The sequence below is a fragment of the Asterias rubens genome, chromosome 19 (genome assembly GCF_902459465.1).
Source record: "Asterias rubens chromosome 19, eAstRub1.3, whole genome shotgun sequence".
Taxonomy (NCBI): domain Eukaryota; kingdom Metazoa; phylum Echinodermata; class Asteroidea; order Forcipulatida; family Asteriidae; genus Asterias; species Asterias rubens.
Window position 1 is genome coordinate 4,499,958 of NC_047080.1, and position 25,123 is coordinate 4,525,080.

The 25,123-nt window shown below is 39.7% G+C and overlaps 2 protein-coding genes across 2 annotated transcripts; both read right to left on the reverse strand.

The window, feature by feature from the left end:
- Positions 1 to 836: 836 nt before the first annotated feature.
- On the reverse strand, positions 837 to 3,142 carry LOC117303529. Its single transcript, XM_033787759.1, has 4 exons — positions 3,030 to 3,142; positions 2,752 to 2,833; positions 1,933 to 2,068; positions 837 to 1,531 (listed from the first exon to the last, which is right to left on the reverse strand). Exons 1-4 carry the CDS (start codon positions 3,117 to 3,119, stop codon positions 1,183 to 1,185), a joined length of 657 nt encoding a protein of 218 aa, XP_033643650.1. The 5' UTR covers positions 3,120 to 3,142; the 3' UTR covers positions 837 to 1,182.
- Positions 3,143 to 7,803: 4,661 nt separating this feature from the next.
- On the reverse strand, positions 7,804 to 24,555 carry LOC117303142 (ER degradation-enhancing alpha-mannosidase-like protein 3). The gene is made up of 19 exons (XM_033787249.1): positions 24,363 to 24,555; positions 23,366 to 23,411; positions 22,551 to 22,651; positions 22,273 to 22,425; positions 21,682 to 21,835; positions 19,641 to 19,763; positions 19,098 to 19,203; positions 18,305 to 18,402; positions 17,941 to 18,066; positions 17,528 to 17,611; positions 16,896 to 16,979; positions 16,314 to 16,438; positions 15,804 to 15,984; positions 15,204 to 15,364; positions 13,831 to 14,039; positions 13,329 to 13,438; positions 12,585 to 12,704; positions 11,002 to 11,230; positions 7,804 to 10,700 (listed from the first exon to the last, which is right to left on the reverse strand). Exons 1-19 carry the CDS (start codon positions 24,467 to 24,469, stop codon positions 9,277 to 9,279), a joined length of 3,741 nt encoding a protein of 1,246 aa, XP_033643140.1. The 5' UTR covers positions 24,470 to 24,555; the 3' UTR covers positions 7,804 to 9,276.
- Positions 24,556 to 25,123: the final 568 nt, after the last annotated feature.

Below are 25,123 nucleotides of genomic sequence, written 5' to 3' on the forward strand. Positions count from 1 at the left end.
ATGGCGCCCTCTATATTTATTTGGTGGACTTACGTACGTCACTTTCGTGCGCGTGACCAGTGGGCGGGATGGGGGCGTGGTCAAATAAATAAAGAGTTTGATTGGATAAAGGGTGCTTTAGCCTACTGTACATTTTGTGTAATATAATTAAAGAATGTGATGCTTTATGGTTTAGTTGGACACTTTTCTTCAAATAGTTTGGCTTGGAAAGCAGTGGTTTTGAGAATTTGATAAGTTTTTATCACGACTCAAAAAGACTACATTATTGAGGGTTTGCCCTTATTTTTTTTATCAGGATTCGAATGACCGATTGATCTTTATCTTTTACAGGTTTAATTATGTTGGGTCATATGTGATGTGTGGGTACTGGTTTTTGAAAGTTACCAATGTAGCACATGTTCTTTGAGTGAAAATTCAAACAGTATTTTTGTGTTAAATTGATGATAAAGGTTTTTAGTTATCTTTATTGAAAACCAAATAACTTGGAGAAACCTCCTTTGACAAACACACAGAAAAAAAAAAAATTAATAAATAAATAAATAAAATAACAAATTTAACACATAGCCTTAATAAAATTGCTAAATAAAAAACTTTTTTTTTACGAAAGTAAAAATTTATTTTTGGTTCTTTACAAATACAAAACAATAAATAAATTGAAGACTATAGAATGAACTGAAATTAACTGTAATTAAAGGAATACAATTTTTGACTCCCATAAATGACCGACCGTGTTAGTTCGCAAAGTAAAAGTAAAACCATGCAATTTCGAGGCTAATTTGTGAGGATCATTGTATTCTACTTTTAAAAGATCTTTCTAACCATTTGCATTTCATAACAATTGGTTAAAAACGCTTTTTATAGACCAACTTGTCCGACCCAAGGCAACGTGTTCCTTTAACTTGGCAGGGTGCCAGATAAAGTTGTCCTCTGTCTTCAGGGTTTCAAGCTGTAAAAGCATGCAAGGTCAAAAGTATATCTGGCAGGTAACTGCCAGGTTCTAAAATGTGACGTTAGATGTACGGCTAAATGCCTGACTGCTCACTGCACCCTAAATGGCAACACTGCCACCATAATTGCTTCTCTTCATCCAGGAGTGAGATTTCTGTCATTGCAAACATTAATGTCTCTGCATTCTCTTCTTCATGTTTGAAAATTTGCATAATTTTTTCCCCACCTCATGAACTAAATCTCTTCTTCCATAAACTCATCCCTGTAAGCTTCTTCCTCCTCATTTACATATTCAGTGACAGTTTCATTCACCCCGGCAGGGGAGGGGCCCCCCTTTTTCGGGGTCTTCTTTTGTCGCTTCCTCTGACTCACTTTTTCATCATCTCCATCTTCCTTTGGAGGGTCAGAGGGAGGAACCAGACCATTGGTAATTTTATAGTATACAATTGTGGAACCAGACTCTGTTATGGCTAAAGTGACTGAATGTGATGTTTCTCCCGAAACGGCAACAGGTTCTTTAGAAGAGTCCATTGTTGTAGAAGGGGTTTCTGGTAGATGAATGTACTGTAGAAACTTTTGTAACCTGAAAAACACAGTAAACAAAATGCTGTTTTCAATGAGCTAGGAAAAAAAACCAATTTCAGCAAATGTTAACTTAAATTCATAATAACACTTCACAAGTTCACACTTGACGCCACCATAAGCGTGAAGTTTTCAAAGATCTATATCACATTTATAACAAAAATAAATGTGCATTCAAACTGGAACCCTGCATGCCTTCATGCTGGGATAAGTTTACCCGAAAATTTTAGGTTCTGTTTAGTTATAAGGTCATCAATTGTGGCATGATGTCACCTTAACAGCTGTGTGTTTCGCAAATAAGAACAAACCTCAAGAACACAGCTCAAGTTCTTCGTCTTTTCTTTATTCCTTTTTTTGTGGAAGGGGGTGGGGGAGGTAGGGCCTATAATGTCTCAGTCATACCTCTCATGAGTTAGCTTGATGTTGGATGTGATTGGTAAGACAATCCTGACGTCATCTTTTCTGCTTGGCTTGCCAGTGATGAACGCAAGCTGAAGTTCTCTACATGGATGAATGGCTACATTCCACCAGTCCTTGGCTATAGGTCAACAATAAAAGAATAATGTGTCAATTTTATTATTAAGCGTTAAAGAGTCTTTGCTGAGTGTTATTGCAACACGGGGATGTAGAAATGAAGTTCAAGTTGCGATAATCGTAACCCCCATCCTCCTAATCCTCAGGAGTAAGGGTAGCCCACCTTGTTGAGCTCTTAATGGCTCCCTTTTAACATCGGTCTTATCACAGTCGTATAAGAATATTGACTGTGATGAGATCGATGTTAAGAGTGCAATTAACACCTCAACCAGGTGGACTAGAGTTAAGGAAGATGAGCGGTTACAACTACTGCATTTTACTGCAATGACATAAAGATAACACTTTTAATTTTAACATAACAGCAAATTTTCTTCACAAATCTGATATCAAAAAGTCTGAAATTTCTTATTTTGAAATTTCACTTCATCTGAACACACTTTGGATAAATCCAAATATATATTTAAACTTTTTAAGATTGATGCAATAAGTTAGCATAAAGTTTGAGGTTCAAAGTACACACTCTACATTCAGTGACTACAAGTATTATCAGTGATCACTCCAGGAAAAAGGGAAAAACTAGTAAAATCGCAAACCCAGTCGGGCGAAATGAAATTGTCCTTTTTCTAATTAAAAATTTTGTTTCATTTTTTATCACAAACTAGTAATCATTTTAAAATGATTTCATACCTTCACATAAATTGATGTAAACTACCAATGTGACGAATATCTGTTCATCATTTTCCAAATTCCATGATTTCATCTCCACGTACTGAAAACAAACCAAATGAAAATATTAAGACGAGTCAATCTCAAAATTGTAAAACATTTGACACCGGACCGCCTGTAATGTGGTGCCGTGGTTCAGCAGAGAATCAAGGCACACGATGATGGGCGCGCACGGTGCTTTTTCACTCAGCAATAACGGTGCAAATTAAGCACAAATTACTAGCACAGTATCGCGTTACCTTAGGATGCTCCAAGAGCCAATTGCATCTGTGAACTCTAGGCTGAACATGTTCATTTTTGTCCAAAATAATTGTATCGCTCGAGTCCATTTCTTCGTCCACGGGCGCCGCCATCTTGGCACAACTTATGACGTCGTGATAGGAAAATCTTATCGACCAATCAGACACAAGATATCTACGTCATGCACCTGTTTTACATACAGCAATAAACATTACAACATGTGCTTTATTTAGAATCGAACCGTGTTGACAGGTTGTTGTGCAATTACACAGTAACAAAAACCCGTTCCTAAACCGAAGCTACGGTAATCCAGGACAAGTCTCCAGCGTGGATAGTTGGCTCAGTAGGCTAGAGCCTGCCTTTTGGGAGTTTTCTGTACGAAAAAGGAATTAAATTAGTCGTGAAAATGGTGGCACAAGAAGGTACTGTAGACTGTAGTTCTGACCTACCGGTTGGTGGGCCCAGTGGGCCCCACGACGGCACTGCCGGGGAATACCCCATAGTCAAGGAGTTGAACAACAACTGTACAAGAAATCATGGAGTTTCCCCACATACCAAAGATGTTGGGGAAGCCCTTTACTTGAAATCGGGTGAGTCACAATCAACACTTGCAAGGGCTTGTCCAGAGGTCGACGCAACTATGGAAGCAATCACTAAGAAAAAGAAGAGGCGGTTCAAACCAGCTCCTGAAATGCAGAACTACACCATCATTAGCTATGTACACAGTCAACAGTCAGGAGAATATTTCCACTACCATTCATCAAATCACGAAACTCAGAAATCTCACACCCTTCAAATTTGCAACTGGGAGTGGGACGAGAGAGTCGAAATGTTAGCCGGTGATTGTGGAGACGAACTCACAAAGTCTCGTGGGTGCTCTTCATCTGGTCTCAGCAGCAGACCAAGACAGGGGAACAAGGCAATCAGAGCGCAAAAGCAGGTTGCCGAGAAGCAGTACAGGTCCAGGAACGTCCTCCGAAACACAGGCGGGAAGCCAGTCAGAAGGGTACTCGCAAACCACAGCCTGATCTGCAAGAACACAGCGAGGGAAGACCACCTTAACGACAGTTTGGAAGCCAAGAAGGCCAACATTGAGAAGAAGCTTGTTTCATTGAATCTCACAAGACGGGGTCCTCCTAGGAATCTCCCTGACCCTACAACCAGAAACAGCGTCCAACCTGGTGGTAATGCTCCCTCATCAGGCAAGCCGTCCAAGCCGGTGAAATTTGAACTCAATGAGAACGATATTGCCAGACACGCTAGCACCGAAGAAGATGCACAACTCCTGAAAGTCTTGGTCCTCATCCAGGGACGGGATTTGCTCCCAGAGGACTATGATCTCTTGCTTCGTCTGGACGACAAAGTCTCCAAGAAGACGGTAGGCTCCGCTCGGTTAAACAATCTCCGCACAAAACTCCTAACTCTTGAAGATGTTAGTGGTGAAGACACTGAGTTAGCCGGAACTGTTTGTGCTGTCTGCATGGAGGTTTACTGTGTTGATGAAGTTGCCAAATGGCTCCCTTGTGAACATGTTTTCCATAAAACTTGTATCGACATGTGGCTTAGCAACTCTGGTTCACAGTGTCCACTCGATGGTTTAGAAGTTTGACTTTTCAGACAGTTGTACTTTTTAAAATTAAGATGATGTATTTGTGGACATGAAAACAAGTTGACATGGTTCAATGTTAATCATGATATCTCTTTTATACTTAGATTTTGTGCAATTCCTGCTGAATTTCTGTAAACGGTTTTCAAGCTGGCAATATTTCTCTGAGTTATGCACAAACCAACATTAACCAGACTTTACTTCTTGCTGTTTTTTTTACAAAGAAGAAAAAGTGAAGTGAACTGAAACCTCAAATGTTTTTTACTTAGGTTGAGCCATGAGTTCAGAAAAGTTGTGGGTTAAATTCCTGGCCAAGAGGCCTGGTCTGTTACCATAGTTACCATAGTACTGTAAAGTGTTTCATTATTCTCTTTAACATAGTTCAAGAATATCAAAGAAGTGACAAGATTTCTCGAAACACATTGTTATACCTCGGTGACAAACTGTGAAGTTTGATTGGTCCAGAATTAATCACGTGCCGCCGTGTAACAAATACACATGTACCATGGCTGAGTGATGTTCACCTGTGTACATTACCCTGATCGTTCCCACCATTGGTCGATTTCCACACTTAGTACGAAACAACCGCAGGTTCGAGGGAACAGTGAAACAAATTTTTAAACTATGTAATATTGTTCGAGGATGACAACAGAACTTCGAGAAGATGAATAATAATGTCACCAAGGTATAACAAAACAATTGTTGCACGCTGTGACTGGGGTCCATGGTGTTTTGTACACCCTCGGGTGTACAAAACGCCATGGACCCCGTCACAGCGTGCGACAATTGTATACTGTATTTCAAAATGATCCACAAGTTGTCAATGTAAATTCTAAAATTGGAAAGGGAGGCCTGTATCATTTAAAGCTTAACCATGAACGTTTGTGATTCGAACTTGCATGTGCAGATAAATGTATTATTGCAGTAATTTCCTACTGATGACATTTTCCTAAATAACATAACGAAACAAACTTGAAAGTTTTTTGTTTGTGCTGATTTGAAAGCCTTTTATGTGTTTACCATTCAAAGTAACTGTTTCTGATACCATTTACAAAAGAAGTTAACAATAGTTTAAAGTAAACAGAAACCAACACACATTATATATATTTTATCCCAATGTTTTCAATATTGTCACTTTTTAACTTAAAAGTTGATAATAATGTCCATTTTGTTAATTTATTCTTTTTACATAATATTATTTACAATGACTATCAGATTTACACTGTTGGCATTTCCAAAAGTAAAATTTGAACAGAAATAAAACAACAAAAATAAAAACTCTATAACTTAATGATTAAATTGGCCAATTACAGAAATAATCATTTGAATGCAATTTTAAACTGACTAAAATAAAACATGTTAAGGATTTTTTTCATTTAAAAAAAAAGGGTGGCAACATTTTTCTGAACATCTACTCTCAAGCAACATACAAACTCAAAAACAAATTTGGTACTCATTTTTTAGAAATAAAAAAAACCATCGGAGGAAAGTACAATTTGAAGTAAAAAACGACAATCACAACAAAAGTTCCGGGAAAATAAGTGGTTTGTTAAACTTTGTGTACGTATAAGAAGGAAGATGTCCTGAAATTTGTAGCGCCTAAACTGGCGATGGACGATTGCAGTTACCTAGCCACAGACACAGCCAATTGGATACCATATTAAAGGCAGTGGACACTATTGGTAATTGTCAAAGACTAGCCTTCACAGTTGGTGTATCTCACCACTGCCTTTAAAATGAAGCTTTCTATAAACAAAAATTGTCAAAAATATGAACGAGTTTAGTTTACCAAAACCTAGAATGAGAACACGCCCTTCATAGAACCATAGGGGTATAATTAGAACAGGGCCCAATTTCATAAGGCTGTAGGCACAAAACCTGCTAAGCACTGAAAAGTACTGCTCAGCAGAAACAGGATTACCAGCCAAATTAACATTCAGTTATCGTTATTGTGACTAGTGACCCACTCAGATTATGCTTCTCTCTAAGATTTCCTCAGAGCTGATTTGTTGCTTAACAGCTGAATAAAAATTGGGCCTTGCTTTTCAGAAAAATTGTGGCTTAGTAACAATCGCAGTGAACCGGCTATATATGATATACACAACATGAAATACTGGTAACCCTTGATGTTGTGTATTACACTTTTTAAAGACAGTGAACACTATTGGTAATTGTCAAAGACTAGTCTTCTCACTTGGTTTATCTCAACATATGCGTAAAATAACAAACCTGTGAAAATTTGAGCTTGATCGATCTTCGAAGTTGCGAGATAATAATGAAAGAAAAAACACCCTTGTCACACGAAGTTGTGTGCTATCAGATGCTTGATTTCGAGACCTCCAAATTCTAAACTTGAGGTCTCGAAATCAAATTTGTGGAAAATTACTGCTTTCTCGAAAACTACGTCACTTCAGAGGGAGCTGTTTCTCACAATGTTTTATACTATCAACCTCTCCCCATTACTTGTAATCAAGAAAGGTTTTATGATGATAATTATTTTAAGTAATTGCCAATAGTGTCCACTGCCTTTCAAAGTGTAGTAGCATACCATGAAACATAAACATTTTGGCTGGTTCACTGTATAACCTTGCAAAGCAAATTTTGGCACTAAGCAGGTTTATCAACCCCACGTCCTTTGATACACTCTAGACATACACAAGTGTTGTACTGTACCATTCAGAGACACTTCCACTTGCTACAATTCCTCACAACGCAAGTAGCTTCCGAAGTTTGACTGTTCCCGATGAATTAAAATACACCATTTGATATAATAAAAATAAATGTGACTCGAGGGTTCCAAAACAGAATTTTCAGCAAGGACACTCATTATGTGCGAACCACTATCATAAAAATTTGTGAACATAAAATATTAAAGAGGGGCTCCGAAGTCAAGTTCACTTTTGTGATCCTTTTTTTCAATAGAGTCCTTTGGAAAATGGGTGAAAAAATCAGCCTCCAACCCTCAGGTTTAACAATGCCATTGTATTACTTTTGTAGAATTCCACAAAAAGTTCAATGACATCACATTTAAAATGTATGCTCTGTTCATTTCCGTACAGAGAATTTTTTATTGTTCTATTTTAAATTTGGATGATATTAAATCAAAACAGCGTTGAATTTGAACTTTTGCCTGGCACAATAATTACTCTTTGGATTGTACAGACCCGTTTGTTTTTGAGGTCCAATACCGCCATGTTTTTTAATTTTGCTCTGAACGAGGAAAATAAAGAGTAAGTTTACACCATTTTAACATGAGGTTAGAAACTTTTATTTTTCCCCCTTCTCTATTGGAAAATGAGTGCATCACAAACAAAAATTAATTTGACCTCGGAGCCCCTCTTTAATTTACCTGAATTCTGTTCCAAACAATCAGTAATAACAGACTCTTGATTTCTATTTTACAGGCTATAAAACCATTGCACTGTAATTTTAGAAGAATTAACGCCAGATATATTACAAGTCTCAGAGTATTTACAGGTAAACTTAATGGTTTTTGTTTTTGTATAAATGTCCCTTTTCTTCTAACTTGCACACAGACTGTGAGTTTAAACTTTACACACTGATGTATATGTACCATGTAACATTTGGCTTACGCAGTGTGACCTTGTACATTCCGGGTCTTTGCTGGCAGGCAAGAGATACCACACTGGTCATCTAAGAGTAAAACTCCCTGGCAGCTATTCTTTCCATCATTTATAGGTGATTTAACACAGCAATTAGTGTACTACATTACCAATAATTTTAACCCATGTACAAATCATAGAACTTGGGGAAACCTGTGTGTGACTATCCGCATGTTTTATCTGCTATGAGGCAATGCGTGCACGCCGCCATTTTTAGCTGAATGGCAAATTTCAGCTTTCCCCCATTGGTCGATCTGGCTAATTACGATCCTGTGTACCGACCTCACACATGTCCCAAGGTCTGCATTTAGGGAGTCCAATGGCATGTAAAGGTTTCACTTCTCTATTTTAACTGCACAAGCTATGGTATCAAGGCCTCTGTAGCCTAGTCAATAAATAGCTCACCTTTTCTAAACGAATTTAATCAGAACAATTACAAATCTTTGATTGTGCAGTGTTATAAATAACTACGGTATGCAATTGTACATATACCCTCAGACTAAGCAAGCCATTGTATGAGACTTTATTCAAACTGAACTCGCAAATGGCTCGTTGAGAAATGTTCCACGAAAATCAGACAGAACTGGGCAGAGGCATTGCAAAGAGCTCTAAATAAAACTTAATGCACAGGCAATCATTGCTGAGGTTAATCAATGCTAACATTCGCATGTGTGCAGGCCATGCACAACTCTCTGCAAATGATTGGTCTTCCTTTGACCTCAGCTGAGGGAGCTGTTTGAGCCTGCAACAACATATTCAAATGTCTATTGGCATGTTCTGATAGAGTTCTGATAAAATCTCTAGGATTTATAACATTCTTATTCTGTGTTAATGTTATACTTTTAGTGCAAAGAGAATTTTTTCCCTGACCGATTACCATCAGGATCAAATTTCAAAAGAACACCATCAAAAATTATTCCCCTCATGAACCCACAAGAATCATACAACTTTTGGTGGAAGTTGGCATTAAAAATTGTACGCACAAAAAACATTACTGGTACTACATCGTTGATGTTTTTAAGGCTGTTGTTGGCGCTGTGTCTCATGACTGTTCTCGGTGGACTGGTTATCTGGAAGCTGTGTTCGACTGGCCGACTGCTGCCGCTGCGCCAGCTTCCGCTGGGCCTCGACCAACAGCTCCTGATGCTGTCTGGACGCTTTCTCCTGAATGGCTTTGTTGTGTGTGGCCTGTTGCTGCAATCGCTGGGCCTGCTGGCGCTGCCGCTCCCGCATCTGTTCCTTATTCTGCTGCACCTGTTTCGCCAACTCATCATCAACTGTTCCTTTTGTCTGAGGCACCTGGTCATCAGGTGCACTCCTTGGTATACTACCCTCCTCCCTTCGTAACTCTTGAGTTCCGCTCCCAACAGGTTCATGCTGGTTAAGAGTGTCTTTCCCAGTGTCTAAAGTAGCGGCTTGCTCATCATTTTGTACTTGCTCAGAAATGGGTTGTGTTCCTGAGTTAACAGACTCACTAGTTCTAGTATCTTTGAATTTGTTCACAAGTGTTTCCCCTTCCTTGGGTTCAATCTGATTGATTAAAGATTGAAGATCCTCAGGGAGTTCTTCTAAGAAATAAGGATTATCCCCGTCCTGGGCATGGATTGGATTATACTTATCCAGCTCAAGTCGTATACTCTCAAACTTCATGAAGTCCTCCTGGATTTCCTTCAGCTGCTTTTGAAGATCCTCTCCGAGGTCTTGGGTGTTTTGATTCGGCGGAGGAGGCCCTGTGTAGGCGTCGATCCCGTGTTTAAGAGCCGATTCAGCCCGTCGCTTCTGGTACTCCTTCCCGTTTTCCGTCCTCATGTAGTCCCGCACCATACCGTCAAAGTGGTTCTGTAGATCCTGTGGTTCGAGGTTTGAGAGGATTTCTTGAGCTGTCGAACCTGTGGCACCATCTCGGTGCTCAGGTTTCAGGGTAACCTTACCCTCTTCGATGAGGGTCTTGAACAAGGCCTTTGCCTCAGCGTCTTCCACAAATAGCTTTCCCTGGGAGTTTGGTTGCTGTTTATTGGTATCTTTACGGTGTTCTTGACGCATACCGGGCTCGGAATGTGTCACAACTTCGGGTGCATGGATGGTGCCCTTTATTGTTACTGGCTTTCTGTCCTGCTGCTGTTCTTGAGTCTGTTGTTGTTGGTTCTCTTGCTGATCTTGCTGTTGACTCGGTGGATTCATAGATGTCCACATATCTTCGTCCGCCTCTTCTCCACAACTCTCGAGCTCACTCTGGCCATCCCCTGCGACCATCTTCCCATCAACAATCTCCACAGTCTGATCATCCACAAGGAGTTCCACATTGACAGTCGCCAGTGTGACAAGTTTTTCAGTTGCGTCGTCGGACGGTGGCTCTTCTGTCGTTGGGTCTGTCTTGGTGCATGGACTTGAAAGATCAATACCAGAGTCCTTGAGGTGCTCCAGGTACTTCTGGATGTCTTCTATAAAATATGAAGGGAAAAAAACGATACAACAAACCTAAGAAAATTTTGCTCAATTGGTCACCAAAGTGGTAAGAAAATAATGAAAGAAAAAATCACATTTTGTAAATTATCTCTTTCTTAAAAACTATGTAACTTCAGGGGGAGCTGTTTCTTACGATGTTTTGTACTATCAACAGCTCTCCATTACTCGTTACTCTCCATTACTAGTAAGATTTTATGCCAACAATTATTTTGAGTAATTATTAATAGTGACCAGTGCCTTTAAAAGAGTTTCCCTTTTACCAGAGTGTCTGTTTACCTAAAGTCCTGGCTTTGTCCAGCAGCATCACCTGTACCTCCCCCTTCTTCCCCTCGACAATGTCCTTGAGGAACGCCCCTTCCTTGGAGAAGAGGAATATCATGGGGATGGTCACGTCAGCGCTCCCATCACCTGACATGGAAAACATGGCCGACTTCTCGCTGCTAGTCTCTGAGTTGTTGTCGATGACGATGCCTCCGATGGCCCCTGCACTCTCAATGATCTTGCCCTGGAGTGATTAAAAGGTATTATACAGGATTGGTACGGATAACAAAAACCATTGTATAAAGACACTGGACACTATTGGTAATTGTCAATGACCAGTCTTCTCACTTGGTGTATCTCAACATATGCATAATAAAACAAACCTGTGAAAATTTGAGTTCAATCAATCTTAGAAGTTGCGAGATAATAGTGAAAGAAAAAACACCATTGTCACACGAAGTTGTGTGCTTTCAGATGCTTGATTTCGAGAACTCGAATTCTAAACTTGAGGTCTCGAAAGCAAATTCGTGGAAAACTACTTCTTTCTCGAAAACTACGTCACTTCAGAGGGAGTCGTTTCTCACAATGATTTAAACTTTTAAACTTAAGTGAGGTTTTATGCTAATAATTATTTTGAGTAATTACCAATACTGTCCACTGCCTTTAAAGGCAAAGTATACGATTTGTTTTTGGAACCGTTCAATTAATCCTATAAAAAATGTAGTTATTTATAATCAATTTAACCTGTGACAACTTAACTTCAAAGTTTTTTTTTTTGGGGGGGGGGGAGATATCGTCGAAAATCCGGAGCAAATATGTCCAAGCAGTAAGATTTAGCGCAATAGGAATACACGATCTAAGAAACATTATAGCATTATACTTTGTCAGATTAAAATTTTGCGGTATAAAAACTTATATCTTTTAAAGGCAGTGGACACTATTAATAATTGTCAAAGACTAGCCTTCACAGTTGGTGTATCTCAGTATATGTGTAAAATAACAAACCTGTGAAAATTTGAGCTCAATCGTTCATCGAACTTGCGATAATAATGAAAGAAAAAAACACCCTTGCACACGAAGTTGTGTGCGATGGTTGATTGGTTGATTTCGAGACCTCAAGTTCTAATTCTGAGGTCTCGAAATCAAATTCGTAGAAAATTACTTCTTTCTCAAAAACTAAGTCACTTCAGAGGGAGCTGTTTCTCACAATGTTTTATACCAGCAACCTCTACCCATTACTCTTCACCAAGAAAGGTTTTATGCAAATAATTATTTTGAGTAATTACCAATAGTGTCCACTGCCTTTAATGTAACCACATTACTTCAAAGTGACATTTTTTTTAAATGCTTTAAAATATCAAAAGCTACTGTAGGCTTCTAACAAAAAGTTGTGTTTGCCATAGGGGACTTTTAGGACACTTGGTGGCAGCAGACTTACCGGGTAAAATCCATTGTTCTCGGTAATGTGCGCATGCTCAGAACTACATAAACAGTGGAAATTAACCTGGAAAGTCTGCTGCCACCTAGAGTCCCAAAGTCTCCCATTAGTTCTAAGAGTGATTACTAATATATGTTCCCTTTAAGTACACAATACTGACCTTATCAATGAACATACAGTCTCCTCTTTGAAGCACAGCAATCTTCCCCTTGAGGTCAGCTTTATTCTTAGGCTCTGTACAAGCATTGTACGGATCCACTACCACCACAGCACCTGGAACCTAGACAAATCGACAACAGCAAAGAAGTGTTGGAAAAGGGAGTGTCATGTTCAACTGTCTAGCACACTTGCTTGGCCGAAACAAGTTACCTGGCCAGTCCATAAACTTTATATTGTTGGGACTGGTGCCCCATAAATATTTTTTTCAATATTGTTTACAATATTTTTTTATATTCCATATTGCAACAGCAGACATACAAATACAATAAATCACAGAAAAGCAACCAACAGAATTAAACAAAAAAACCTAAAGGGCAGCACACAAGAAAACCACGGACAGAAGACAAACAGAAATATCTTGCTTAGCAAAGAAGCATAGCATTTTCCCCTGCTTAAAGAGTAGGAGGGCTGACTTTGTAGATGCATTCACCACAAGACATCGATTGCAGGCTGGTGTAGTAAGCTATCATTCAAAACCACAGTGGGTGATATTAAATGGTCAGACAGTAGGAGGGTTGACTGTGTACTGTGTAGGGTTTGTAGAGATACCACAAGAATATATATCATTAAAAACCACATTGGATAGTACTGAACGGTCGTACAGAAGTGGCATTAGCGTACAATTCTCTGGTTCGGTTTTTGGACGAGGGTTTTGTAGGATATGATAAATGATTGGTGGACTTACTCCAGAATGATCGGTGAGGTCCAGCCCAAACTGTGCTGGGCCGGCTATCAAGGTCACCCCCATCAGAAATGGTGGCGAGAGGAGTTGAACCACCCTGGGTTGATACTCAACTGCAAGACAAGGGGAAACGGTAATCACCTTGAAAACTTCGTAACATTTTTTTTAGTTTTAAACCTAAAAGATTGGTTGTTGTCAACAGACTGCTTATTTATAGGCAACTTATCGAGAAAGATACAATAAAAGTCACATATGAAAATTTCTGCTGAAGCCAATGTCTACTTGCTAAGAAAACAGCAAAAACACTTTCACAGTATTTTCATAAGAACATTGAATCCATCCACATGTAGTGATGTGACAGTGGGTACCAAACACATTTCTGGCCGTACTATTAGCAAACAGACAACAAACCACGAGCTTTCAGATTTGACAGTTTTAATCAAGTTACGATAGTATTCAAATACTATATCGGATCAAGAGGGCTTAGAGAGTAAGACGAACCCACCTTCTGCCTGCTGTGTCTTGGAAAGCTCGATCATCTCCTGCATAAACAACATCCCATCTTCAGCATCCTCCGGGGTGGTTGCCTGGGCCGCGGAGTGCATCAGTTGGACACGCCCGTCCTTCATCGTGATCAGATTGATACCCATCTTCTTCAGCAGGTTCATATGGGCCTCGTTGCCAGGAACGAAGTTGGTAGCGTGGAGCCTTGGTCTAATATAAATGACACATCCGTAATGCAAATCTGATTACGGTTGGGAATTTTAAGTCTGCATACAAAAATGAAAAAGGTGACCCATGGTTAAGTATGTACTTTCATAAATCTATAATAAGGGAATGAAAAACAAAACAAATCTTTATCTTTTGAACAAATGGATGACTTATCACACATAATAAGGACAGACACATAGAGTCCAGGCATAATTGTGTGTGCAGCTTGTTTATAAAAAGAAAATCTTAAAAAATGGAATATAATAATAATAATAATAATAATTTGGGGGGCTAATCCTCCTTACTCGCAGCTAAGAGCTAAATTGTGAAGGACGCGGCTACACGTGTTCGAGAAGCTGGCATCGCCTTTGGCTGCCAGCCACATCAACCCATTATGACCACAGAACACAGCCAGAGATCGAAAGTGTTTGATTTTTTCCCGAGGGAGGAAAACCGGATGGTCTGGAAAACCCTCGTGGCACAGCAGCGAATCAACGCACAACTCAACTCACATATGGCCCCGGCCGGTAATCGAACCGGAGGCCACCTTGGTGAGAGGCGAGCGCTTTACGCGCAAGCCAACCATGCCGGCCAAAACTGCTTACCAGCCAAAAGAAACCAATGGTATAAACGCCAAAAATGGTTAATGGCCTGTTTTGACCTAGCAGAGTCTTTCTCAAAGCTAAGTGACAACACAGCACACATAAACGAAGCAGTCATGGGGGAAATAAACTTAAAAAGAGAGAAACTCAGAAAGCACACAAAAAAGGGATCACCTTAAAGACATTGGACACTATTGGTAATTGTCAAAGTCAAGCTTCACAGTTGGTGTATCTCAACATATGCATAAAATAACAAACCTGTGAAAATTTGAGCTCAATCGGTCGTCGAAGTTGCGAGATACTAATGAAAGAAAAAACACCCTTGTCACACGAGACCTCAAATTCTAAATCTGAGGTCTCGAAATCAAATTTGTGGAAAATTACTTCTTTCTTGAAAACTATGGCACTTCAGAGGGAGCTGTTTCTCACAATGTTTTAAACTATCAATCTCTCCCCATTACTCATTACCAATTAAGGTTTTGTGCTAATAAATATTTTGAGTCATTACCAATAGTGCTAATCCATGATGGAAATAATTTGGCAACACGAGGGTCATCTTTCTTACCTTCCTTTACCAGGGTTGCTTGGACACAAATCCTCTCTCTTCTTGAACTGAAGAGCCTCCCGAATCCCCTCGGCATATCCCTGGTTGCCGCCCACCATGTAGTTATGGTTTGGGCAAGAGCTCTCTTCTATTGTCACTACTAGGGGTGGGTCCTCATCCTCCTTGAAAAAAAAAAAAAAAAACACAAAGTGGGTGAAGAGTGACTCACTGTCAGACATGGCACACTACAAATCTCCATTTTTATTATTACTAAAGGGGGGTCATGGTCGAGTGGCTTCAAGCTTCAAGCATCAAAATCAAGTTCTGGCGGTTATGTCATCAGGGTGTAGGTCATGACACTCGTGCCATGACCTTTGACATGTTTGAGTCATTTAGCAAGATGCTTTACTACTGCTTTTCTTCACCCAAGAGTATAAATGGATACCTGTGAGGGTAGAGGTTAACATTGCCTTTAAAAAAGCCACTGGAGGGCCACAGCAGCTCGGGGTTGTATACTCCCCGGGAAGCTGAGAGAGATTACAGGAATGTCATAGACCCAATGACAAGGGCACTCATGTAGCGAAACAATGATACAGAGAACTAGTTATTGTCATAATATACCTCTTGGTGTGTCCCATTCATGGAATCGTTGCCAACATTCTTGACTCTTGACAGAGTCAAGGGAAGCAGATGCGCCTCGGTGGTGAAGATGTAATCATCAATGGGTATCGGGAGGTCCTCTGGCTCAGAGAAGAGGAGATACAGGTACTTGAAGGTCTCCGCAAGGAAGAAGGAATCCATTCTAAAAAAAAAATAGTCTTAATTGATTCGCTGAAATTGACCAGTAAGGTTTGAAACTTTGTTCGGAGGCGAGGTATAATCAGGCGAGGCTCGTGGTAACACCATGTGTAAATCTCATTTGACTAGTGATGGTTTTGGAACGACCTCCCAGCATGCCTCAGAAATTGTAACTCTTTGACATTGTTCAAAAAATCTCTCAAAACTCACTTTTATCAGATGTAACTTATTGTATTTATAGTTCCATAGGTTTTGCTCTTTTCAGCGCTTTGATCTTGGTGTAAAGGCGCTTTACAAATATTTGGCTGTATGTATGTATGTAAGAAAACATACCTGTCTTCATGTGTGCTGGTGCGGACGTCTTTAAGGCCGGCGAATCCACAGCCGACTCTAGCATGCAGCTGCAGACTGTCAACAATCTCTCTCCCAACCTCAAGGTAATGAGGATCCCCTGTAGCCTGAAGAAAACAAACGATGTTAAAAAAAAATCCACAAGAGGGTGAGAAAGTTACTTGGGGCAACCCCGGGGATTAACAGCATGCCCTTTCACACTTGGATCGCTTTAACCCGGATGTCCCCCTGCAATTGGGTATTCCCCTGGGAAATAGCCATCCCTGCTCCAGAGTAGGGGTAAGCGGTAGAACCCCAGGGATTTCTTGAAACGTGCGACAGGAACCCTGCAGGGGACAGTTTGAGAGTGCGTTGGGGTAATAACGGTGGGGTAAACAAACTCCTGGTGGATTATCGGAAAGTGAAACCGGAACCCCTTGGATTAGGGACCTAGGAGGAAATAGTGTAAAAGTGCGTTGGGGTGACGGAGGGGTAGAGAAGACACTCATGGGGTCTCCCAAGGGCTGCATTACATGGGGATAAGAGATACAGTGTGATACAGTTACAGTTAGAAAACCCTCTTACTTTGTACAGGAAGTAAGTGCTCTCAGCAAACTCAGGACGAAGTGGATGTTGGGCCCAGTATACATCAAAGTCTGTAGTGAAAGCCTGTCAAATGATAAATGCAAATGCAAATAATAATAAAAGTGGCTTCTTATACAGCGCAAATATCTGCCACTCAATGAAGCTCAAGGCGCTTTAACATTCAGTATTATCCTGCAAGGTATGTGGGACTATGTTTGAATTATGAGACCTACTCCTTTTACATAGCACCATGTAATGGTTTACAAGGTGCCGGGGCGCCATATGCTGCCAATCAAATCAGGGACACCAGGGTGAACCCCTCCTCTTTTTGATAATTGCACTGGGTTCTTTAACGTGCACTACACAACATACGGGACCAACGCCTTTACGCCCCATCCGAAGGAGGAAGCATCATGGTTAAAGGTCTTGCTTGAAGGACATAGGTGTCACAACTGGGACTCGAACCCACACTCTACTGATCAGAAACACAACGGCTCCGGAGTAACATCCACAGTAAGTCATGAGAACGTGCACACACAATAACAATTCTGATAGCTAACACAAGGTTTGGCGCTGCTTTTTCTCATGTATATAAATAACGGCACAATTAATTTTAACAGAATATTGTTTACCTCCGGTAGAAAGTTGTGTCTCTGTGTGACCTGATATAGCATCTCATGAGTCTCAATGGCTGGTTTGATGTCACCTAATAATACCTGCAAATAAAACAAAAGTAATTAGTGACTAATTAAAATTAAAAAAACAGGGACTCGGAAGGTCAAATTCAGTTAATATTAATACCTGTATTTATAAAGCGCCTAATTGCCAAAGGAAACAAGGCGCTGAGTGGGATCACTTTCCTATTAACAATTAAATGGTGGGGCCTCGTTTCCAGGTTCACCATGTGAAATAAGTCGAAACGTATACAAACAATTATGGAAGGTTTTGGCTATGTTTTAAGGAAAATTAATTTGAAAAGAAAAGTGTCCCAGAGCAGACGCAAACACAGCATTCTCTGAGTTCTATTTGTACTGAGTATACGTACCTGTAGACCAGGCCAGAAGGCCAGTAGCGCATCCATGAATGACTTGGTTCTTGTGGTGGGTTTGTGCATGTGGACATCCAGCAGCATTGGTCCATCACTGATGTACTGCATTACAGCATCATAATGCTACCGAAACAAAAACAGAAAAATTGTCATGTTAGTTCCCTGCGCAGCATCTGAGATAAGACATGATACCAGCAACTCACAACACAGCGCCCTCTACAGTTTACAATGGAGAGGCAATACTCCTAAAAAGTAACAACTCAACAGCGTACAGGCAGTTTTGAACCTTAAAGCGTCCTGACACGAAACATGAACAACCATTCATCAGTTTGTATTAATATTTATTTATTTGTGCACCTACCGCAGTAAATTTATTGAGGTAGCTATCATCACCGAGCAGAATGTAACCTTTTAAAAGATACTCATAGTAAGAGTCGATGCCTGCACCGACTCCGCTATCTGAGGATAGGAAAAACAAGAAAAGGAGAACAATCTGCAATTATTAACAATAATACACAAATATAACATGGTTTGAGGGTGAACGGTTGACATTAATATACAAATATAACATGGTTTGAGGGTGAACGGTTGACATTAATATACAAATATAACATGGTTTGAGGGTGAACGGTTGACATTCATATTCAAATATAACATGGTTTGAGGGTGAACGGTTGACATTAATATACAAATATAACATGGTTTGAGGGTGAACGGTTGATATTGGCTCCCCAAGGTATTGGAAGTTGACAAACTAGTTCCTGAGGGGAGCTAATATCAATTGGTCACCTGAAATGGTTCAGTGTCTTGCTGAAGGACTGGGACTTCAAGTGTTAAGACTGGGACTTGAAGCCACACCCCACATTCTTTGGCAATGACCCCAAAAGAAAATATGTAACTTTCAGCGAAACAAGCGACCTTGTTATAAAATTGGTAGCGGGAGAAAAACTTTGGATGTACATATGGTCCATCTGGCTAGTTCAGTGATTAAAAGCATCCCTATAAAAGAAAATATGTAACTTTCAGCGACAAGCGACCTTGTTATAAAACTTGTAGCCGGAATACAAATTTGGATGATTAAAACTTTAAGCGTATCTGGATGAACACAAAATGGCTAATGAATTTGTTGCTGTGACAAAAAAATGCACACTGACCTCTCCTGACCCAGTCACCATTGTGTATATTAATCACCGTGCCAACAAGGTTGCTATGGCGTTGACGTTTAGACCACAATGTTCTCATCACACTTTGGGCTTTTTCCTGCGGAGTAAAGATCAATGAAATAATAAAGCACTGATGGTATTTAGCCAAGTACATATGACTAGTTCAGTGATTAAAAGCATCCCTATTTCATTTGAAATATGGGCAATGATTGACTAGTCAAATGACAAGCTGACATCTAAGCCTCCCTCATCGTCTTCATTGTCTCGACCGTATTGAAGGTGACGTCACGCGGCTCAAATATCTGACCTACAAGGTGGCGTCTGTGCGTGTGCGTGTGTGTGCATGTGCCGTAGAAATCAATCCGGGATTGTTGCGTGCTGCGTGCTTCGATGATGTACGCGTTTGGACGCGCAAATGGTTTGCCCTACAAGATGGCGACTTTTCATAGCAAAAAGGGATTATTCAATACGGTCTATTGGGTTTGTGAAAATAGTGATAGTAAACGAAATGAAAATGCAAAGAGGTCGTCGTACCTCAAAGATCGGGTCCCCAGTCAGCCTACTGAGGGCAGCAAACTCCAGTAGCATGGTACCAGCACAAGCCGTACAGGTATCCTTCTCTTTGCGTCCTTTACCGAGGCCATACCTTAGATTCACCTAAAATAACAGGAAAAACATCTCTACATTACAATACCACAAATCACCAAGATTCAAGAAAGTCATCAAGATAAAACCTTTTTGATTTGAATGAAGAATAGAATACTTGAACCTGCGACACCCAGATTAACTTGCCGGTGTGGTACATACAGTCACAAATGCGAAATATGCACAAAATTAGGTACATGTACACTTTTATTGCCACAAGTTCCAAAACAGTTGTGCACATTTTTCAAAACATCACAAAATCAATATGCAGAACTCAAATTTACATCAGACTGCAAACTTGAGGTCAGTAAACTCCAACCAGTTATTAAGTCCAGCTGTCTTGGATTTGTTTTTAATTGATAAGTAATACCTCACCATATCTTGACTTAATCAGTTTTATATGTTAAACGTTGTTTTCCCGTTTAGATTCTCGTAAATTGTCAATGTGTGTCTAGTCTAGACCATTAGTTATAATGCAGTCCAGAACCCCAGTACACCACACAAAACCCAGATCTAAATTAATGTATACACTAGCGCAGTTTAATTAGTTTTTTATTACACTATTAGACTATGTTTCCAAGAGCCTATTTACAGTTGAATGCTCTCATAAAATATGCAACATTAAACACACACAAGAGCCAGACGGCTGAACGCATGGCCGCACATCAACAAAACAGTCTGTCAACTGCCAAGATCCATCGTGATGGATCTACAGACAAACAGTGATGTACATTTTGTTTGCATCGGGGATAGAGAATAATTATAGTAATTTGTTTTCACCCTTACACATAGATGAGTATAAAGCACTGTGTCCTCGGGGGGGGGGGGGGGGGGGGGACACACAACCTTTGCATTGCTAGAGCAACTTATCTTTTTAGCTCAATGACTAGCTAGGCAATTTGAATTCTGGACACTCTAAAAATTGTTGTCCTTTCACACGAGGTATATTTTGTAAAATTTTACAAACATGCTACATTTTAGCAAGGGACCCTTGCTAAATTGCTCTTGTTTGAAAGGGGCTTCAGCAGCATGTATGAAGTAAGATTTGTAAGACCCAATGATCAGCTAGAGCAACTTATCTTTTTAGCTCAATGACTAGCTAGGCAATTTGAATTCTTATAGGAACACGTTGCCTTGGATCGGTCGAGTTGGTCTTTGAAAAGCGTTTGTAACCGTTTGTTATAAAATGCATATGGGTAGAAAGATGAAGAGAAATGGTTTTCCTTTTACCTCGCCGACTAACACGGTCGGTCATTTATGGGAGCCAAATTTTTGACTCCCATAAATGGCCGACCGTGTTAAATCGCATAGTAAAAGGAAAACCACGGAAATTCGAGGCAAATTTGTGTGGATCATTGTAATCTACTTTTAAAACATCTTTCCAACCATACGCATTTTATAGCAAACGGTTACAAACGCTTTTTATAGACCAACTCGTCCGATCCAAAGCAACGTTTTCCTTTAAGCCCTTTTTACACTGCAAAAATATAGCCAGGGTCCTTTGCTACAAAATTTACGAGCATGGATTGTTTATTTGTTATCACCGTGCGTGACTGATTTTGTGAGCTTTCACACTGCAAAGTTAAAAAACTAACAAGCCTTGTGTGCCATTAAGGTATTGGTAATCTGGATCACCTTGATGGGACAAGATAGCACCCACAATGGCATGCGCTGTATGGGCAACTTCACCTAGGACGCACATCCTTGGTCAAAACTTCCGCTAGTGTAAGATTTTGTCATAGGTCTGGACCTTCCGACAAAATGTAGCAATGTTGGACAAGATTTTGCAAGGGACCCTAGACACTCTAAAAATTGTTGTCCTTTCACACGAGGGACCCTTGCTAAATTGCTCTCGTTTGAAAGGGGCTTCAGCAGCATGTATGAAGTAAGATTTGTAAGACCCAATGATCAGAGAGATTTAGTAACTCACCCTCGGGTATGGCACTCCAGTGGAAGTATTAAATGCTGGAAGTAATCTGTAGCCCAAGTCCCTGGCCATATCAAGAAGCTCATCCCGGTACCATTGCATCCCTTTTCCTTTATCGCGGAAATCCGCAGCGATGACGTGACCACCGAGCAAACCCCTTCACACAAAAAATGGAAAAAAATTATGTAGTTTAGAATTTCAATTAAAATCAACGGTATGATAAAGTTTAGTGCAGACATAAATGCATTTTAAAATCAGGACTGAAGTCCTAGTGCAATATGTATGTATTATTGCTTGTGTGCATAGCCACAATCATAGGTACAATTTTTTTTACAAAGACACTAAAATATTGAGTAACTCTTCGCACAAATTCAAACACTTTTTATTTGTCATTCACACAGTGAATAACTACTACATCAGTGTTTTTTTCAAAAGTTTTGTTCATAGCCCGACCCCCCCCCAAAAAACAAACTTCAGAGAAAATCTTTTAAAAGCGTATACTATACTTTTTCTGGTCTTTATTTTTGGAGTGTTTACCAATCTATGACCTTTACTTTGATCATATCACAATATTTTCTGTAATTTTTTACTCACCCCACAACCCTAATGTTTGTCTCGAAGACAGACACCACAACATCGGTGTCAAACGAGACGTCTTTGATGACCAGCTCAACGGCTTCTTCAAACTTCTCGCTGAATCCGAGGAGGGCAAGAGTGTCTAAGGAATCGATGAGGGTCAGGGAAAACCTAATCGGAAAAAGTAATTGACAAATTTGTTAGGAATGACAATTAGTCGTTTTAACAAACACAACATCATAACAAACGTGACATAAAATACCATCTTTTTGAAAAGGCGCTTTTGATTGACTTACCCTCCCAGGGCGTCGTCAACATCCCCCCTACTTGGCTCCACCCCTCTTACTCTCCCCTTACAGCTGAGAGGCATCAGTTCATCAGCAGGATATGCATATGTCTGTGGATTTGAAAATTATAATAATTAATATTTAATTAGTAAAACCTCAAGGGAAACTGACTGGGTAAATTTGTAATAGTGTGGGGTTTTGAACAAAGAAAGATTTGCTAGAGTGGGATATAATGTGCTGGCACTCAACTTATTGAGTTATCTAACCCTATTTTGTCAATCAGGAATGGCAGTCAGAAGCTATTCAACCTGTAGCTGCCGTGTAGCCTAGTATTACACCCAAGTGTATGATACAACATGGTAAGCAGCAGCCAGGGATCACCTTACATGCCTCAATGCATGTAAAAACAACTTCTTTAAATTTTAAATATCAAAACATGAAGGGGTTAATTTCAAATAATTTTAGGTTAAACGCAGAAAAATTAACTAGAGCAGGATTTGCACCAAGGACCTCCAGATTAACGTAATGGCGCTCTACCTACATGTCTTGAGATATCTCATGCATCTAGAAACTAAGTATAACAAAGAAAGCCAAGGTGAAGGACGAGTGTGTTTTTAGTTTCTGCTTGAAGGCGGTGATGTTGGGCATTTGTCTGTAAAGTCTGAATCAGAAAGTGAATTCCAGAGTCTTTGGACTCTTGGTGCTAATTTGGAAAAGGCTGTCCCTAGGTTGTTTATCTGGACGTCACAAGTAAAGGGTCGGAGGCGGACGCAGGCCGGACGGATGTACAGCAAACATACCCATTATTTAACAGTAACACTCACCATGTATGAACTAAATGCATGATTGAACATTTCAAGAACTTCTTTCCTACAAAGTAACAAGAGAGAAAGACCAAACTTATGAAGAAAAAAAATGTTTTTAATTTTAATAAAAATGCATAAAAAAGACAAATTGAAAATAAAATGGAAATCAAGTTATAAAGAATTTTTTTAAACAAAAAAAAACACAATTATTTTGTGGGTAGGTTTTCTTGGACCTTTTTCGTAGTGAAACTTAGGCTGTCAAAATTAACATAAAAATTGAAAGTTTCAGAATCAGCCTAGTGCCTACTACTCCTAGAACTATAAGATTAGTTCCACTATCGTCTCCCGTAAGGGCCTATCACCTACCTGCAAAAATAAAAATAAAATCTGTAGCTTGCCAGAAAAAAATAATGAATTGAATACGATCACAATGATGACAAAAGACTTATTTTTATAAATGTAATGAAAGTGGTAGACACAAATCAGAATCTTTCAGTATCGCCTCCATCGCAATTCTCGCCTGGCTGAATTGCCGAAAGATACTGTGATGTGGGATTGAAAAGGGGGCTTTTCCCATCCCATGATGATGCCTTTTGCCTTTGGCCTTTCATAGTTTTTAGCAAAATCAGCCATGCGGATTGACAATAAGGTCTATGGTTGGGGAAAAAAATACGTTTCCGGACACCACTTTTGCACTTGTTTTAATTTATTTATTTGGAAAAGTTTCCGTATGGCGCCACCACTTTTTCATTCTGTACGAAATAATATAGTATCTAATTTACCTCAATATGATACATCCCTTTTTTTATAAAAATGAATGAAAAAGTGGTGGCGCCATACGGAAAGTTATCCATTCTCTACGCCAGAGGCGACCACTGACAATGATTCCTAACTCTGTTATGAGTAAGTAATACTGAGTGATATACTGTAATGAAACTATAGAAAAATATAAAAAGACATTCATTTTATACGCACAGTGGCAATGGGCATTCATTTTTATCATGCAAAAACTTACCGAAGGCTTGGCTTATCGACATTGGTTTTGCCGGCTGTGAGGACGATGTAGGAACACAAAGGGACCATCCACAAGAGTTGACGCTGAAAGACCTTCCCTGACCCCATCTCAACCCCTTCCCTTAGACCAATTAATACAAAAATACGACAAATCTGGCCCAATTTTTAAGTCATTGTGACACGTCTACGCACAACATTGGATGAATATGAAATCTTGGAGAATTTGCTGTCTGTTTTACACCAATAGAGGGCGCCAGACCATTTTAGTGGGGGGGGGGGGGAGGGGGCGGGGAAAGTTGTATTGTTCTAATATTAGGGAGGGAACTAAAATGTTTCTTTTCATATAATTTAAATTCAATTTTTTTTATCACAGGAGGAAGTAAACATTTGAAGCATTTTTCTCGGTGTACACTTTTAACATGAAAAAAAGCTTAGATGACAAATTAATTCTCAAACACAAAAACCTACCTGCCTGCGCGCCTATACCTACATCTTTTGTTGATTAATTGGCAACCTGGGATTTAGAAACAATTTTTTTGTATTGAAGTATGATGACGTTTTGTTAACGCAATTCAAAATAATTTATTTTAAATAAAATATGAATGACAATAATATAATACTTTGACGTCATCAAAGTGATCAAAAGAGAATCGAGGCCAAGGTCAATGCACTCTTGAACTATTTATAAAGTTTGAAATAGTCGGGTACCGTCATTTAGGAGTTATATCACATGTCGTACCTTGAAGACGTCTGGGTGGTTAC